This window comes from Podarcis muralis, chromosome 13 (assembly GCF_964188315.1).
Source record: "Podarcis muralis chromosome 13, rPodMur119.hap1.1, whole genome shotgun sequence".
NCBI classification, from domain to species: Eukaryota; Metazoa; Chordata; class Lepidosauria; order Squamata; family Lacertidae; genus Podarcis; species Podarcis muralis.
Window position 1 is genome coordinate 19,839,253 of NC_135667.1, and position 18,286 is coordinate 19,857,538.

The 18,286-nt window shown below is 48.7% G+C and overlaps 1 protein-coding gene across 2 annotated transcripts; it reads right to left on the reverse strand.

Annotated features, from left to right (window-relative positions):
• Positions 1–2,202: 2,202 nt before the first annotated feature.
• Positions 2,203–18,206, reverse strand: NUCB1 (nucleobindin 1). 2 transcript variants are annotated; one of them, XM_028702725.2, is made up of 13 exons: positions 18,069–18,206; positions 16,865–16,998; positions 15,511–15,618; positions 14,815–14,947; positions 14,040–14,143; positions 12,079–12,264; positions 11,861–11,951; positions 10,568–10,626; positions 9,145–9,237; positions 6,983–7,072; positions 4,658–4,828; positions 4,249–4,363; positions 2,203–2,966 (listed from the first exon to the last, which is right to left on the reverse strand). In XM_028702725.2, the coding sequence occupies exons 2-13, from the start codon at positions 16,970–16,972 to the stop codon at positions 2,839–2,841; spliced, it is 1,386 nt and encodes a 461-aa protein (XP_028558558.2). In that variant the 5' UTR covers positions 16,973–16,998; positions 18,069–18,206; the 3' UTR covers positions 2,203–2,838. The 2 variants fall into 2 exon arrangements, with proteins under 2 accessions (XP_028558558.2, XP_077773235.1); XM_077917109.1 differs by lacking the exon at positions 18,069–18,206 and adding an exon at positions 17,806–17,876.
• Between the last annotated feature and the right edge of the window lie 80 nt (positions 18,207–18,286).

Consider the following 18,286-nt stretch of genomic DNA (forward strand, 5'->3'; position numbering starts at 1 on the left):
AAAGAGGAAGGAAAAAGCCACTGGAGTAAGAAAACAGCCAGAACAGTATCAGCTCTTCGCAAACAACCTTATGATGGATGACGTTTCTGTTCTCTCATGGCTTAGGAATGCAGTCTTGCATACCAAAGGGCACTGACTCATAAGGCCTTAAAAATAAATGACTGGCAAACTGAAGCCAGCACCTACTAGAAATAACTTGAGCTTCTGTCCTGTTAACTCGAGGGTGGTGGATGGGTTTTGTGAGGTAAATAGTTAAGCAAGACGGCAGCCTGTTGGTACCACACTGCTCGGCCTAGTGCGAGAGGACAAGAAAGAAAAAGGAAGATCTGGTTCTATGAAACCCAAAGGTAGACTTTTGCTATGCAGAAGGCAAACTTGTTAAATGAAAACTCCTGTCAGCCTTGCAAGCACGGTCAGTGGCCATGATTTTGGGGGGGGGGGGTTAGTTCAGCAACATCTGGGTAAAGGTTCTTCACTCCTGCTGTAGCTTCTTGGACTCCCAACTCCCATCATCCCCGGCCACTGGGCATGTTGCCTGGATCTGATGGAAGCAGGAGCCTGACATCCAAAGAGGGAACAGTCAACCCCTCTTCCCAGGGAACTGTCGCTCTGTGAGGGGAATGGGGGGTCTCAACAACCCTCAGCAGCATCCTTAACAAACCAACCTTCGCAAGATGCTTTGGGGGTCACTGAAAGTGGTGCAATGCTGCTTTACATGTAGAGTGCAGGTGGGGACTGGCCCTATGGTGCATTTCTAAATGGGGAGGGAAGGAAGGAAGGTAACACATCGAAAGCAGATGCATGAAACCACAGGGCACATGAGACGCACGTGGGTGGAGCTCAAGAGCAGACTGCACAACTCAGGGAAGGAACAGGTTGCTCTCTGTCACACCCACATTATTTTCCATCCAGGGGAGAGACTGCCTATGAAATGAGATAGTGGGTTAAGGCTACTCACCTGGGCACGTGATGGCAGCTGGCACAGGCCTGCGCTTTGGCCCATTTGAACAGGCCACATGCAACATGGTAGACAGCTAATGTAAGGATTTGTATAACTTTACAATATGCAGAGAATAATATGGGCTGAGAAATCAGAGGAGCTGAGGGAAGTCTCTGGGGGAGGGGAGGGAGGGTTGGGGGGGAAAGGGGGAAAATAATATAGGTTTTGGTATGTTGAAATTGCCAATAAAAACTTTTTTAAAAAAACAGGCCACGTACAAGCCTTCCCTCTGCCCAAATTGCATGCAGGTTGTTGTTTAGTCGTTTAGTCATGTCCGACTCTTTGTGACCCCATGGATCAGAGCACGCCAGGCACTCCTGTCTTCCGCTGCCTCCCGCAGTTTGGTCAGACTCATGCTGGTAGCTTCGAGAACAGTGTCCAACCATCTCGTCCTCTGTCGTCCCCTTCTCCTTGTGCCCTCCATCTTTCCCAACATCAGGGTCTTTTCCAGGGAGTCTTCTCATGAGGTGGCCAAAGTATTGGAGCCTCAGCTTCACGATCTGTCCTTCCAGTGAGCACTCAGGGCTGATGCATGCAGGGGACATGCCAAAGAGTTTCAACCCCTGACATTCTGCAACCCTTTCCAAAGTCTTGCTGCATTGGACCCCAGTTCCTGCCTTCATTTCTGCCCCCTCCATGGTGCTACTGTTGCAGGAAGCAGTTGCACACACAGGAGGCCTCTTAAGAAGTGACTGCGGATAAATGCTCTGCCTGCATTTACCACATGACCACTCACGAACGACGGGGGCAGGCTGCATCTCAATGGTTACAGCATCCGCTTTGCACGCACAAGGTCTTGGGTTCAATCCCTGTCATCTCCAGGTAGGGCTGGGAGAGACCCCCCCTGCATGGAATGCTGCTGCCTGTCCGTGCAGACAGTGCTGAGCTAGATGAGCCAATGGTCTGGCTCAGTACAAGGCAACTTTCTAGATTCCATGTGGAGGTCGGGATGCAACCACTGGCATGGAGGGTGTGTATGGCCAGGGTGGATATACACACATCTACACAGTTTATTTATTGTAAAGTAAGGATGGCTCAACCTCAGCCTGGGGCCCCCGACTGATACCGACACTGAGACTCAGAGCAATTTTTGCTGTTCTTTCCCTTAAGACCCCACCGGACACAGTGAGACTTTCTCAGAAGTATGTCCATTGAGATAAGCTCCTACAGAAGGAAGCAAGAGAAGTCACTGGAAATCGGAGGTGTTTTGAGAGCTTTATTTAAATACAAGGGCCCAAATAATTAAAAATAAAAAAGGTTCAGCACTGCAATCCCATTATAAAGGAATCAACTTTTGAAAAGGAGGAAGGTAGTGGCCCAAGTCTACAATACTGACATCAGCAAGAGAGACATCTGTCCCCCAACCCTGTTGAATTTTCTGTTGCATCCAGGAACATAGTAGAAAGTGACCAGGGCAGGTGTGGTGCTGGTCTCTCGCTCAGCTTCTTCTCCCTCCCTCTGCTCATCCTCCATGGCAAACACTCCTCCACCTCCCTCATTAGAGCCCCACTAAGGGCTCCCTCAGAGGCTCATTGTGGCTAAGAGAAGCAGAGGGCCCCGTTTGGTTAAATTTTAAAAAGGGGAGGATTTATGTGTGCGCGTTGTTGTTTTTTAACAGCTCCCATACCTATTTTCTCTTGTGTGCAACCAGAAGGGAGTGGTTTAAGGGCAGGGCTTCCGTTAAAGACTCCTCCCAGTGTTTTCTGCGATAGGAGAGATCTCTTGCCTATTCCCTTTGCCCATGGTACCGGGGAAAGTTTGGATTTGGGAGCTCCAGGGGAAAAGGGGATGGGGAAACAAGAGGAAAAGGCACCCCTAACTCCCCACAAGCACACCCATCAGTGCTCCACAGGGTTCGCGTGATGCTGTTGGTTCTGGAGAGGTTCCACCTGGTTCTGCAGGGCAGGAGCATCCGGCAACGCAGGGCCTCCAGCACGGGACTCGGGTGGAGGAGGAAGTGTTTGGTCTGGGGGGAAAGGAGAAGACAAGAGTGTGGAGCTGCTGTCATCAACAGGACTTCACTTGCCTCTGCAAGAGCCTGGGAATCCTGTTCCTCCCTTTCGCTTGCCCTCCTGGCGCAGGTGCCAACACAGGTTTAGACGGTTCCACCTGCCATGCATGGTGCCACCCTCTGGAGAGGGTGCAGAAGTGACCAGCCCTCCTCACAAATTTGAAGCTGCAGGCAGAGATCATCCTGGCAGCTACATGGGGACATCCCTCCCTCCTTCCTCAGCATCAGAATTGGGGAGGTGGCTGGTAGAGACTGCAAGAAATCCAGAGCGCCATGGCCAGGCAAGCCTTGCCACCCCACTCTCCTGCTATGGGGAAAGGTCATAACTCAGTGGTAGAGCAACTGCTTTGAATGCAGAAGGTCCCAGGTTCAACCCCCAACTTCTCCATATTGGCTTGGGAATGTTCCCTCTCTGGAACCCAGGAGAGCTACTGCCAGACATTGTAAACAGTTCTGAAGCCAGTTTTAAAGGTAAAGGGACCCCTGACCATTAGGTCCAGTCGTGGCCGACTCTGGGGTTGCGGCGCTCATCTCACTTTATTGGCCGAGGGAGCCGGCGTACAGCTTCTGGGTCATGTGGCCAGCATGACTAAGCCGCTTCTGGCGAACCAGAGCACTGCACGGAAACGCCGTTTACCTTCCAACCGGAGCGGTACCTATTTATCTACTTGCACTTTGACATGCTTTCAAACTGCTAGGTTGGCAGGAGCAGGGACCGAGCAACGGGAGCTCACCCCGTCGTGGGAATTCAAACTGCCGACCTTCTGATCAGCAAGTCCTAGGCTCTGTCCCGAAGCCAGTTTTACTTGTGATTTAATTTAATTCTCCCCGCCCCATTTATAGCCCACCTCTCCTCCAAGGAGCTCCATGTAGCCTACATGATTCTCCCCCTCCCCATTTCATTGTCAACCTGCCCCCCCCCCCCCCCCGTGAGGTGTGTTAGGCTCAGAGACAGGGACTAGCCTGAAGTTACCCAGCGAGTCCCATGGATGAGTGGGGATTTGAAACCTGGTCTCCCTGGTCCTGGACCAGGTCACTTTGCCACAGAGCTTCTGGCACTTGGGAGCATATTTCGAAGTAATTTTTAAAGAGGCGGCTGCAATGCACTGCATACAGGCCCAGATCCTCATCCCTTTCAAGAAAGCCCAGAGACCCCAGCTGCCAACCACTTTTCCTCTCTCAACGGACCAGACTCCCTTATTTTCCAAGAGAACCCAGGGGATACGGCTCCTCCTACCTGCTGGGGCTGCATGCGGCGGCTGGGCTTGGAACTTCAGTTCTCCGTCAGGTCCAGCGTGGGGTGCCTGCTCAGGCTGCTTTTGGGCTTTCCTCTGTTCCATCTGGAGCACAACCTGTAAGGAACGGGAAGTCGAGTGAGCTCACACACAAACCCTCAAAGTGCAATTGCATCCTGAAAACGGCATGCATGCAATTACAAAATGCTGGGACTTTTTCTTCTTCTTTTTGCACATGTTCCCCCCATGCTTTGATCTCCTTGCAGAAGAAAGGACTGCAACTGCACACTTCTCGCCACACCAAAGCCCTTTCCCCTCTTGGTTAAGCTGTCTCCCAATCTGACTTCTCTCACCCAACAGCTATGCCACCCAACCAAATGTCTGCCTGCCCCCCAACCTCGTGCTTCCCACCTGCTGAAATTCCTTCTTCTGGGCATCAAGCTCCACCTGCCGCTGCTGCAGTTCCTGGTGCTGCTGGCGAAGCTGCTCCGCTTGCCGGCCTAACTCCGCCTGCTGGGCCGCCAGCTCTGCCTCAAAGCGCTGAAGCTCGGCTTCCGAGTACACTTGGGTCTCTTCCACAGTCTGGATGGGGGAAGAAGTGAGAAACAGAGCGGCTGGCTTAACTGACGAGAGAGATCATTAAATCTGGGAGCTCTTCTAGGTCACGTGACATGGGCTTGGTCCAACACACAAACATTTCAAAGGGTGATGATGGTGGTGGTGATTGTATGTGTAGGTTCCGAGGCAGCGCATGTTTAAGTGAAATTGTGTATATTGCGAAAATCAATGTAAGAGCCTACCTGCAAACACCCTCTAAACCTGGTTTCCTCAAACTCAGCCCTCCAGAGGTTTTTTGAGACTACAATTCCCATCATCCCTGACCACTGGTCATGCTAGCTAAGGATTATGGGAGTTGTAGGCCAAAAACATCTGGAGGGCTGAGTTTGAGGAAGCCTGCCAGCCTCTGGAAACTCTTGAAAAACCCCATAATACTGTAGCCCCTTCAATACAACAAACTGTCCACCACAATCGCTCCCTGAAAACCTCCTTTCTCAAACTCAAACTCTCCACAGGCCTCAAAGGTTGGTGCAAAGGCTCCTGGGATTGCACTAGCAAAGGCTTGTGGGATTGCTAAATGTGGTTTTCATGCCATTTTGTTCCGTTTCTGGGGTGTGCAAGTCGCACATGCTTCGAATGTGCATAAGTGGGAAGTTGCCTGTAATATGGATCAAAGTACCTCTGTTGCAGATTTCACAAATACGAAGGCTTAAGCAGAGGAGGCTGGCCCATTAGGGCAAAACTGCCCCACCAACCTCAATCTGTCCAGGGGGAGGCGCTGCCTGTCAGCTTCTTCTCCCTCCTCAGCTTCAGAGTTGCTTTGATAGAACTCAACAGGGAAGATGAGGACGGGAACAAAACGAGTACAAACTCCACTAGCCTCTCGCTCTTGGGCTCACTGCCTTCCACCCCACCAGCCCCAATGGGCACCGGCAGCTACTGGGCTTATGTTCCCATGGCTGGAACAAGTACCCACTGAAAAGTACAGTTATAGCTCCTAAAAGGCTGCTGCTGCAAAAATGAAAGGTTCTGAGCATTTTTGCTCTCCTCAACAAATAAAAATGTAATCAAGCTGAGGGGTGAGAATCAGAAATGGCCACACAAGGTTGCTGGCTTCGTAGTTATGCTGCATATTAAAACTGCTTTATAAAGTTGCTTTATTAGATCTGACAGTTGTTTTTGCAATCAGTTTTTTTTTGGGGGGGGGGGAATGCTGCAAGGAACTTTGAGCAATTTATAGAAAACTCTAACATACACAGGGCAGGAAAAACCAGTCACCTTCATTTATCATTTAAAAAATCTTCTGCCCCAATCTTTTTTTTTAATTGCATGGCTTAAAATCATTTGACACATTTTTTATTAAAAAAAACTTGAAACTACCTTTAAAAACACCAGAACCTTCAGGCTTAGGGCCATCAAAGACAGCCAAGGAAAAGTCAGCATGTTTTGACTGTAATCAGATGAAACTGAAATGTTGTTTTCTTGACTCCGAAGTCTCTCACAAAATCAATTTTCAAAAACTCCCACGCTATAGCGAAGGAATTGGATCAGGGACAGCCCCAAACAATTTAAGACAAGTCTCCTTCCATGCCAAGGGAATTAGCTTGCCTCAAGCAAAGACAGATGATTTGCTTTTTAGAAACTTCACATGCATGCAGCAAGATTAACCCAGTTTCAGAGAGTGTGTTAGATATGTCTGCTCCTGGCCTAGGGATGGGTGGACCTTATTTAACCAGAGGGGCTCACTCCCTCAAGGGCAACCTTGCATCATGCCAATAGTGGGTGTGGCCAGAAGCAAAAATGGGTGTGGCTAATGATCTGACTCTTACCTCTGTACAGTGGGCTACATTCTAGGTCTGCCAAACCCAGGCTTCTCCAAGCACACACCCACCTAAATCTATCCTTACATATCCAAGGCATAGTCACAGTTCAATGGCAGGTTCAGCCAGGGGAAAGCACTTGGAACAAGGGTGAAACAAGTGTTTGGCCCATGGAGAGTCCTAGGGCTTGAGAGAGAGAGAGAAGAAGGGAGGGAGGTAATTTCTGGCCCCTGCAACTGAGGTGCCCCACACCCCTGGGCCTGCAATCTGCTACTAGTGACCTGCTTCTTTGATCCTTGTTAGCAGACATTCAGAATCTTGTTTTGCACAGCAGTCTCCCCTCCACAAACCCACACACCTCCCATCCGTCGGCTTCGTTGAATTCCTTCTTCTGAGTGGATTTGAGGAACTCTTCCAGGGTCACCAGGCGGTCTTTGTTAAGGTCCACCTGCAAGAAGATAAGTTGTGAACTGACCACAGAAATCTGCTTGGGCCTTCAATCCCTCTATTAGGCCTCAACTGCCATTTTCAGCCCCTCCCTGCTTTTCTGACATTTCCCCCTCCAAGCCTGTTGGCGCCTCAGAAATCTGCAGCGTATGAGTTATGGGTCCTCCACCCTTCTCTCTTGACTCTGGGTCGCTCCATACTTATACTGGCTACAGAACAACACGTCTTAAAGCTTTCACTTTCTTAAAGAAAATAATGAGCAAGTTTCTAGCCTCGTTTGCTGTGAAACAGACTTGGAAGTAAATTTTGTATATCTATATGCTGCATTTCTGCACTCGCAGAAAAAAACAAAACAAAAAAACTCACCTTAATGTTACAACAGCTCCCAATTTAAATCAACATAGAATTATAAACAAAACCAATCACTACAAACCTGACAATAAAACCTACAAAAACAGCAGCAAATAGATGACAATAAGCAGAACAGGACAAACAACTGCTCTCCCCACAAAGGCTTTTCTAGAAAGGAAAGCCTTGACTTGCCCTTAGGAGGAAGGGAGAACCCCCACAAACCTCCCTGTGGAGGGAATTCCAAAGGCTGGGCGCCACTACCAAAAAGGCCCCGTCTCCATTTCAGCCTTAGCAAATCTGGAAGTCATCAGGTTGGCTAACTTCCCATCACCCCCAACCTGGAGGGCACCAGGTTAGCAAAAGCTGTTCTCGTTAACAATCCTCATATCAAAATGTGGGGAAAGCAGAAACAGAGCCCCAGTGATGAGTCAAGCTGGTAAATGTTCAGAACAGAACAGCCTTCCCCCATCCTTGGGTCCTCAGGTGGGAGGGCGGCATCAGGTTGGGGGAAGTTCCAGTCATCTATTCTTGATACTTGGAAAAATACCGAGGTGTAGATGACACCAGCTGATGTGAACAATACGCAGAGAGATCTCAGAAGCCAAATGTGTGGGAGAGAAAAGGGGAAAGCCAAGTTTCCCAGCACACACGCACACAAATAAACACACAGGCTCTGCCACCCACATATTTCCTGAAGTCAGTCTCTTTCTCCACAACCTCTCAGGGGAAAGGAAACATGTGGTCTGGCCCTTTCAACCACTCTGGTAGTGAAAGGATGTTAACTGGAGGGAAGCAGTTCAGTCCTCCTCCGCTCCAGTTGCAAGCTGCTCCTGTCACCATAGATTGCCAATGTTTTCTGTACTTGCTGCACATTAGCAGAGATTCAATGACCTCGCTTGCTGCCTCCGTTCCATTTCCAGCAACTCCCATCAGCCCCAGGGCTGCACGGCCAATGATCAGAGATGGCGAACAGTTCAAACAAAGATCTGGAGGCAGGCAATGGGTTCTGCCACCCCTGTTGTGGTCTCTTTTAGTGTTCACCCTCACCCACAAATTCTGGGGTTTGGGTATTTTTTTATTTTTGGCAAAGCTTTCTACTAAGACGAGTCTTCTAGACATCCCACATTAGGACTGTGAACGAGCAGAGGCAACACCGCAGAGCATAAACTGTGGAACTCACTCCCGCAGGACATTATGCACGAGAGGTAGGGCCATGCTGCAGGCAATAGGCTGGGCTGAGAGACAGTAAGCCAGACTACAACTCTCATCATCCCCCAACCACAGACCATGACTGCTGGGGCTGAGGGTCATTGGGGGAGTCCAGAAATCAGGAGGGTGGTAAGTTGGAGGAAAGGTACATTAACTCCTCCCGCCAACAACAACAGGAACTTAGCATCTCACTCTCAGCTGATACGCTAGCACTGTGGATTGCTTTACCACCAGCAGCCTTCAAAAAACAAGCCAAAGAGGCAGCGTGGTGCAGTGGTTAGCGTTGGGACAAGGAGCTGGGAGAGCAGGGTTCAAGTCCCCACTCGGCCATGAAGCTTGCCAGGGCTAAGCCGCCTAATTGAACAGAAAGGGGAAGAAGCAAGTGTTTGACTCGGAGAAAAGTTGGGGTGTCATAATAAGCATGTCTCGCAGGTGGACCCCCCCCCCTTGCCTTCTCTGATCACAGGGAGCAATGGCACTATATCGCCCTCTCCGTCCGGCCCAGATGCTTACATTTTGCATTACATGCTCCCGCATGCGCAGCCGTTCCTCCTCCATTTCTAACATGTCGTCCTCTTCGTTCCGGGGGTCGTAGACCTTCTCCAGCTGCAAAGTGGGGAACAAGGGCAAGGTGAGAGGCTAAGAAGTCCTGTTGTGCCCATCTCCCTTCTCTAACCCCCAGGAACCTCTTCCCCACACACAAAAAAAAAAAAAGGTCCAAAGGTCCTAAATCTCGAGCGCATAGGAAGCTGCCTCCTACCCCGTCAGACCAGTTAGGTCTACTTAGCTTTGTCTACGCTGCACTGCCGGGATGCTGGTGGCGCTGTGAGTTAAACCACAGAGCCTAGGACTTGCCAATCAGAAGGTTGGCGGTTCTAATCCCCACGACGGGATGAGCTCCCGTTGCTCGGTCCCTGCTCCTGCCAACCTAGCAGTTCGAAAGCACGTCAAAGTGCAAGTAGATAAATAGGTACCGCTCCGGCGGGAAGGCAAACGGCATTTCCGTGCGCTGCTCTGGTTCGCCAGAAGCGGCTTAGTCATGCTGGCCAAAAGACCCGGAAGCTGTACGCCGGCTCCCTCGGCCAATAAAGCGAGATGAGCGCCGAAACCCCAGAGTCGGCCACGACTGGACCTAATGGTTGGGGGTCCCTTTACCTTTACCTTGGACTGCCAGTGTCTTTCTGGCTCTTCAAGCTGAGGAATCCCCCAGCCCTGCCTGGAGATGCCAGGGATCAAATCTAGGACCTCTGGAATGCACAACATGCATGCTGTATGCCTGAGCTCATGTCGTTCCCCAGAAGGGAAACCTGCCTCTCGGGACTGCTCAAAACCCACACCACAAAAAAACAGGGGTGGGGAGTCTGTGGCCCTCGAGATATTGCTGGGACTCCTATCAGCCCTCTTATCAGATCATCCCTTGACAACTGGGCTAGGAGAGTTAGGAGAGTGCTTGCCCTGCATGCAGAATTTCCCAGGTTCAATCCCCAGCATTTGGGCTGGTAAACAGACCCCTGCCTGATAAAATGGCTCACTATATGCAGGCAAGAGGCTAGTCCTTATGAGGACCTGTTTCAAGGTTGAACCACAGCAGACTGCAAGGGGAGGCTCAAATGCTTGAATGCATCCCCTTCTGCCCCCAAATACAAGAACAACTTCTTTGTGCACAGAAAACAAAGTGTCAGAGAGAAGCTTTCCTCCCATGTGCTAGTTTTCTACATGCAGAGGGGCTTGCGGGCTTGCTTTTGTAAGGATGAGCATTGAAACATGCATGCCCCTCCCAGCCATAGCTGTCAACTTTTCTCTTTTCTTGCAAGGAATCCTATTCGGAATAAGGGAATTTCCCTTTAAAAAAGGGAAACGTTGACAGCTATGCTCCCAGCTGCAGTCTGCTGTGGTACAGCCTGGGCACAGGCTTATTACTAGGCAGAGAACTTACCTCCTTAGTGAAGAGAGCCTCCAGTTCCTGCTCATCTAGAACTCCATCACTATTTGTGTCTGAGGGGGAAAGTAAGGGAGACAGAGTTAGACCTAGGGCAAGCCTCTCTCTCTGTCCCCAGTGAGCAATTATGGGAGAGCCAGTGGCCTGGTTTTGCACGTCACAATATGCCAGAGTTTGTCTTAAACCACAGTTTAATCACAAATATGCCCACCCCAGCCCCACACAAATTACGGCCTGTCATGTCACCTAAAGCCTAGGCTGTGCCTTGTTTCCTTCAGACAACATGGTGGGCTACCAATTAATCCAAGAACAAACCTTAAATTTATTTCTGGCCTTATGGCACGTGGCGGGTTTGAAACAGACCATGCTCTGGGTTTGAACAACATTACAGCCAAAAGAATGTGGCTTTGTCCATTGTTTGAACTAATTTCAAGATTGTGTTTCTACATTACCCTGGGACCTTGCTGTGAAGGGAGAGTAATAAATCAGATCAATAAAATAATGTGACTCATTTGGAGAACATGTGAAGGTGAGGGAGAAGAGAGAAGCTGTGCAGGGACAGGGTGAGGCACGTTCAGAAATAAACCATGTTTTCAAGACAAACTGTGGCCTAAATGGCCTCTGCCCTGTATACTTGAAGGAACGTCTCCACCCTCATAGTTTAGCCCACACATTGAGGTCCAGCTCCGAGGGCCTTCTGGCAGTTTCTTCACTGCGAGAAGTGAAGTTACAGGCAACCAGGCAGAGGGCCTTCCCATCAGATGTCAAGGAGATAAATAACTATACAACTTTTAGAAGATACCCGAAGACAGCCCTGTATCTGGAGATTTTTAATGTTTGATGTTTTATTGTGTTTTTATGTGTTGGAAGCCATCCAGAGTGACTTCCAACTACAGTGGTATTTCGGGATGGAAACGGGATCCGTTCCAGAGCCCCGTTCGCATCCTGAATGGAACGTAAGACGCAACGGCGCGTCTGCGTGTGCACGGGTCACGTTTTGCCGCTTCCACACATGCACGTGACGTCATTTTGAGCGTCTGTACATATGCAAGCGGCGAAACACGGAAGTAACACGCTCCGTTACTTCCGGGTTGCCACGGAGCGCAACCCAAAAGCACTCAACCTGAAGCACATTCAACCCGAGGTATGACTGTACTAAAAATGTCACTAATCTACTGATCATCAGCTAAACCTGTCAGCCCTCCACTGCTATAAGCCTGAAACCAGAGCTCCCTTCAGGGAAGCGATGAAAGACAGAAATAGAGGAACACCCTTCCTCCCCCTCCTCACCGTGTAATTTGAAGAAAGTCTTGGGATTGAACTCATTGGGGTCCAAGCCGTCGGTCTCCTGCCAGACTTCCTTGAGCTGATCGCGGCTCCCCTGCGTTGAGGTTACAGATGAGGCAATCAAGGCCAGTCAAAAGAATTAATATCTCCCATCTTTGCCTCCCACAGGAACACCCGAACGCCCCTCCCCCCAAAAAAAACCCCTAGAAGTGGTTCCTTACCGGGACATTGACCTTGGGGTGCTCCTTGTGCTTCTTCTTGAGCGCCTCAAAATGTGCCTCCTCCTCCCGGCGCTTCTCCTCATCCAGCGATTTCAAGTACTCCCGGCGCTCGTGCTCCTTCATCATCTCGTAGCGCTTGAACTCCTCGTGGTGAGCGGCATCGTAGTTCTCCAGGTCCTTAGTAGCCTGCGGGGCGAAGAGGCAAGGCAGACAATGTCAACAGTGACAAAGTGGGGTGGGAGAGCTGGGACAAAAGCATTCCCCCCTGCACTAACCCAGGATGCTTGAAGACGGATGCCTGAAGTCCCTGCAAAGCTCAAAGTAAACACACGAATGTAAGGCGAGCTTGTTGGATCAGCCCAATGATCCATCTAGGGCAGCATATGCATACATATTTTTAGCTTTTACAATTTTTTTCACATTTGCATTCACAAAAAATAAACATTAATCATTGACTTCCCTCCTTTCCATGGTTCATTCTAATTATCTTCTGCTGCTGCATATTCTAATTAACTCCATATTAATTCTTTCTCATCTTCTCTCAGCTTAATTTATACCGCTGAATTTACTCTAATCCTGCCAAGGTTTTGTTTGCAATAACTCTTCAGATATTATACAAACTTTTCCCAATCTCCCTTAAACACACTTTCCTCCTGGTCTCTTATTCTCCTGGTTAAACTTGCTATTTCTGCATATTCCGTCAGCTTCACCTGCCATTCTTCCTTTGTTGGTACTGTTCCCTCCCTCCCATTTCTGACCATATACCATCTGGGCTGCTGTGGTTGGATATAGAAACAGATTAGAGACATCTGACTCAGTTATTCGGAACAGCTAACAACTGGTTAACTCCTCTCTCAGCTCTCTCAATAAACCACTGTAAGAATTGCAGCTCTATGAGGGGAATAAGGGACCCCTAACAACTTAATGAACTACAGTCACTCCCAGGATTATTTGGGGAAAGCCACGAGTGTTTAAAGTGGTATAATACTGCTTTAATGTATAGTGCAGACAGGGCCACCGTCTTACTGAGCTAGGCAGAGCTGAGATAGAATTGCACTAGGACTGCAAACTCAAAAGCTATTCCGGATTTGGGTCTTGCAACCCCACTTGATCTCAGACCTGCCATCTACCACCCATCCCTTGAGACCAAAAGTAGAATAGATTGGATACATATTAAAAATCTGGATGTGCTGTGATTACTAAACGTACATGCACAAAACAAAAACACAGTATCTCCCACCCTGATCAGCCTGCCTTTCTTCAAAAGGGGATGAGCCAATAAAGAAAACACTTTACAGAAAAGCAGAGGAGCATTGTGGGGGTGGGAAAAGATTATCTTACTTCCTCGAACAAACTGTGCATGAGAATTATTGTCTTAGGAGGCTGCTCCTTCTGGAGGAATTGAATCCTCAACACAGGCAATTACCTCCAGTTTAATTCCCAAAGAATTGCTCTTTTTGTGGCTGTTTTCCTCCAGAGCATAAGGAAAGGAAAAAAACTTCACTCCCTTAAACAATATGGGGGAGGAGAAAACGACACACGCGGCTGATCCCACACTGAACCACATGGAGCGTTAGGCAAAAGGCCTTGCTTTTAAACCAGTCACCCATACTTATCGATATTAATTAGCAAGTGAAGCTTCTTCCACCATGGAGCAAAATGCGATCACCTGTTAATTGCCATGGATCACACAGCTGTCGAAAAGCACAGCAGCAGCAGCAGCAGCAGCAACAACAACAACAACAACAACAACAGAGAATGGTTGATAAACAGGCAATAAGACCCACTGCTGCCAACAAGGATATCTTCTTGCACAGCACTTGAATCAGGCAGTTGTGTTGCATTGCACAAGTACGCTGTATGGACCAGGGTGAGGTGAGCAAAGGGCACCAGCACACCAGAGGCTGACAAGACAGCCACATCGATTTTGGGAAGAAATAAGGAAGAAAGTTCAGACATACGGCTTGAATGAGCAACTCCAGATCCCGGGCTTCAAACGTGTGCTGGTTTTGAGGGTCCAGATGTTCGAACTGCTTCAGCAAAGAGAGGTGATCGACCTGTACATCTGGAGGGGGAGAGGAGTTTGCAGGGGAGAGGTTAAGGATGCTGGTTCACATCTGAAGCTCCAACAGGTCACAGAGAATGGGGATGAGGAGGAGCCTGCAGCCCTCCACAGGTTGTCGGACTACAAATCCCATCAACTCCAACCAACCTGGCCAAGGACAGCACACAGAAGACGGCAGATCCCCCACCTTCCATTTAAGCCAATGGCTATTGGTCAGAACAACTGAAAATGGAACTTGCAGATTTTATCTGTTCCTGGGGACAACAGGGGATGGGGCTCACTCTATGAAGCCTGACTCACGAGTCTCCTGAAAAGTAAGTGTGAGGGTGGGGAGACCAGGCTGGCTGCTGATGGAGCAATCTAACAAGACCATTTTTATGGCTACATCTGAGGAAGCCCAGGCTGAAAATGCAACTAATAAGTAAGCAGGCTATCAGGAACAATTAGTCCCTGATCAAGAGGGATAAGTGTCCAAAGACCACTCAATGTACACATACAAATTAACTCTGCAGTGGCCCTCAACTTCTCATGCTGGAACCCAGATCTAACACTATCCAAAATGCCACAGTCCCAACCACAAAACATGACCCCTGACTCCCAGCACCCCCATTTCTATTCCCCAAATCCCTCCAGAAGCTCCACTCGCGCAACCCTCTTCTGTCCCAGCTCACCTTGTTCCATGGTTGCATCCATCTTGGCCTTCAGAAGCATCCGAAGCCGGGAGACCTCTTGACGCTTCAATTCATCAAGTTTGGTGCGGACATGGTGGCTGACAAAGTCCAGCTCTTTGCTGAGCTTTCCGCTCTGAAAGAAGCCACAGATGGCAAGTTTTATTTACTATCAGCCATGCTAATTCCACCCTTCCTCCAAAGAAACCAATGCAGAACGTGCATCTCGTCCCATCTTCACAACAACCTTATGAGATAGGCTAGGCTGAGTGACAGAGATTGGACTAAAGTCACCTAAGTGAGCTTCGGGATTTAAAGCAGGGGTGGGGAGCCTCCAGCCCAGGGGCCAGCCTTAGCCCACTGGGAGTCCAATTTGACCCACCAGGCCATTTGGAAAATCCATGCAAGGGATTCTGAGAGGTGGCCAAGGCTGTCATATTTGGCCTGATAAGCGTCTTGTCTATGGAGTCAAAAAAGTTCCCCACCCTGATTTAAGGACAGGTTTTCTCAGTCCAAGTTCAGGAAGTGAAGAGTTACCACACTGCAGGGAGATATGCATCCATCACTACCACAAAAATCAAAGTTCGGCTCCCAGGGAAGCCATATTTCACTATCCACCAAACCAAAACCTCAGAATGCCGGCTAACGAAGAAAACTATCTTGCTAGCACACATGACCACACAACATAGTCCAGATCACCTTGATGTCATCGGCATTGGCTGCTTGGAGCTTTTCCCGGAAGTGCCCATCTGTTTCCAACACATTGATCACTTCTTGGAGGTAGCGGTGATAATAGAGGCCTGTGTCCTGTGCAAAAGCGAGAGCAATGGGTCAGGGCAACCATTGGGGGAAGGGCTGTTGGCCAGGGGTAGAGTGTTTGCTGTGCATACATAAGGTTCTCCAATTTAGTCCCTGGGATCTCCAGAGAAGGGGACCTGAGAGAGATGCTTGGTTAGAGAAGATATAGACCTGGGCTTAATGGATTCAGAGGTCCAATGCAACATAAGCAAACTCCATGTGCTAACCGTCATCATCATCATCATCATCAATAACAAACAAGTGGAGAGCTATAACAAAATTCTGCAGTGTGACATGCTCTTGCACCCCAAAATCCTTCAACTTCCTTATCACAATCAGTTCATAAATACTGTTGAGACCAACAGAAATTTTTGGTGCCATCTGGTCTTTGGCTGAGACAGAGGCTGTAAATCTTCCCCTCCCTTTCACAACCTAAACTGCTCAAAGTAGAGGCTTCGTCCTTGAAAGATGGAAAAGATATAGTTTAAGAGACAAAGACAATTAGTGACATATATATGGTGTGCGCTTCATCAAACTTTTGGGACAAAAAATCAGGCCACCCACTTCTCTCTCTCTCTCTGAAACAAGAGATTATTCACTTCCACTAAAGTATGAAGTTCTCAATTTCCACAGCAAAACTGTGTAAGGGCAAATCCAGCAACAAGATGGGACAAAAAAACAACAAGTCCAGAGAGATGTTCTGCATGTTAAACACCTGAGATTTCATCTCATTCATTTCATTACGCAGTGATTTAAAAGTTATCTGCTTTGTCTCATGACTAACCAGAACATTTTAAGAGCTAAACCTCTATCCTTGAATTTATTTTATATCTACATAGTCACCAGATAACATGGGAAAACATCAATGACCTTAAATGTCTACTTCATGTTTTATAATCCCTCTTTACTCCATTTCCTAAGATTTATTATATTTGTAGTTTCTTTTTTTTAAGAAACCACTGCATTCCAGTTTGTTCAAGCAAAAATGAAATATTCCCATTTCAGAGTTACAAGTAAAAAAATGCCAACTGATAAATGGAATGATTTCTGGTACTGGCTTGCAAAGAATAACATAAGCATTTCCTGGACTGAAATCAGAAATAAAAATATATATTCTAAAGTAGTAGGAGACTGGCTCCTGACTCCAAGTTCTGCTAACCAGGAGATAGGATAATGATGATAATATCACCAACCACCATTATACATGAGGGCACTATTCAAGAATACAGAGATGTTTAGGATTAGGATCCCTTACTGGCGCCTCAGGGGGAGTCTCCTCTTCTTGCTTCTCCTTGGGCCGTTCAATAGGCACACAGGTTGCCAACCCTAAAAGGGCAGCGCTCAGGAGCCACGTCAGGTGCATTGCCTTGTGTGCCTGTCGCCGCGATCCTATGGAAACACTACATTAGGAATACAGAAATGGAATTCCCAAGGCCACAAAAGGAAAGAAATGGCAAGAGCAATTGTTTCTCCACACCTCCCCCCACCCCCAGGGCCGGAAGGCACTGAAGGTAACTTGAGACCTGAGAAGGCACCCTGTGTGTGTGCAGGGCCAGATTTAGGTTTGATGAGGCTACTGAAGGTAATGGGGCCCTTTATATGTCCAGCTGTCCTTTGTCAACAACAAATTGCCGCTTTTGTGTGTGTTGAATATATGCTACAGTATATGGTAATTTATGGACCTAATAGGTATCTAAAGCCATTTGCACATAACAAAATATGTATTTTATCAGAGTAATTGTTGAGCTTATCTTATACAGTATTTTGGAAATGTAAATCCAGTTTTTTCCTCTTTAAATTTTTTTCTGGGGCCCCCAAGAGAGTGGAGCCCTAAGCTATAGCTTGATTAGCTTATACGTAAATCCGGCACTGCCCACTCCAAAGGAAAGGTGAACATAAAAGTCCAGGAACGGGCAAGTTTGCCCCACGTGGCAAATGCAAATCTGAAGTCCACAGACTGCAGCTGACCAGTGTAATTTGTTGCCAATGCCAAAGTTCAGTACAGCACTTGAGAACAGTAGTAATAATAACAATAACAACAATAAAAGCCAGGTGCCCTGGAGCAAGTGCAGAGCAGCTCCTCACTTGCTATGCCCCCTCAACATATCTTGGATCAGGGGGCAGGGCTTGCAAGTCACAGAGCAAAGCTGTAACCCCCGACATTTCACAAGCCTCAAAACACATCCCCATCAGTACCCGGAACCTAAAAGCGGAGTGGGGAGAGCTTGAGCGGTGAGCTGCCTCCTTTGACCTGGAAACCCCAATCGCTCCTGCCGGAGAAGCGGGCAGTGGCCAGCGAAATGCACTCTGGACATGCTCAAGAGGGCCGCTTTGCCCTCCTTTGTGATACTGTTCTGAACGTCGTAGGGCTAGGAGCCCCCGGCGTTGGCGAGCTATTCCGGGGCTTGGCCCTTGCGCCTGAAGCAAAGGTCCCGGCGCTGACCCTTCCCGTGACTCACCTGAGTCCAAAGGTGCCTGCGACCGAACGTTCGGCCGCCTTCTCCAGTCCGCTTCCTCTTTCCCAAGCAGGCCCCGCCCCTATATCTGCATGCCTAGCCCCGCCCCCTCCCTAGTCCGGGCCTCGCCGGCTACGCCACCTTCGCTCTGTCACGTCCGGCGCTCTATTTGCGTCATGCCCCCTCCCTTCCAACCTCTTTTGCATAGAGGGCCACGCCCC

Coding starts and splice junctions, on each gene's coding strand:
- NUCB1 (XM_028702725.2), bottom strand. CDS start 16,972: ATGCACCTGACGTGGCTCCTGAGCGCTGCCCTTTTAGGGTTGGCAACC. Junction 15,619..16,864: donor AGACTCCCCCTGAGGCGCCA/GTAAGGGATCCT, acceptor GCTTTTGCACAG/GACACAGGCCTCTATTATCA. Junction 12,265..14,039: donor TGGAGTTGCTCATTCAAGCC/GTATGTCTGAAC, acceptor TTCGCCCCGCAG/GCTACTAAGGACCTGGAGAA.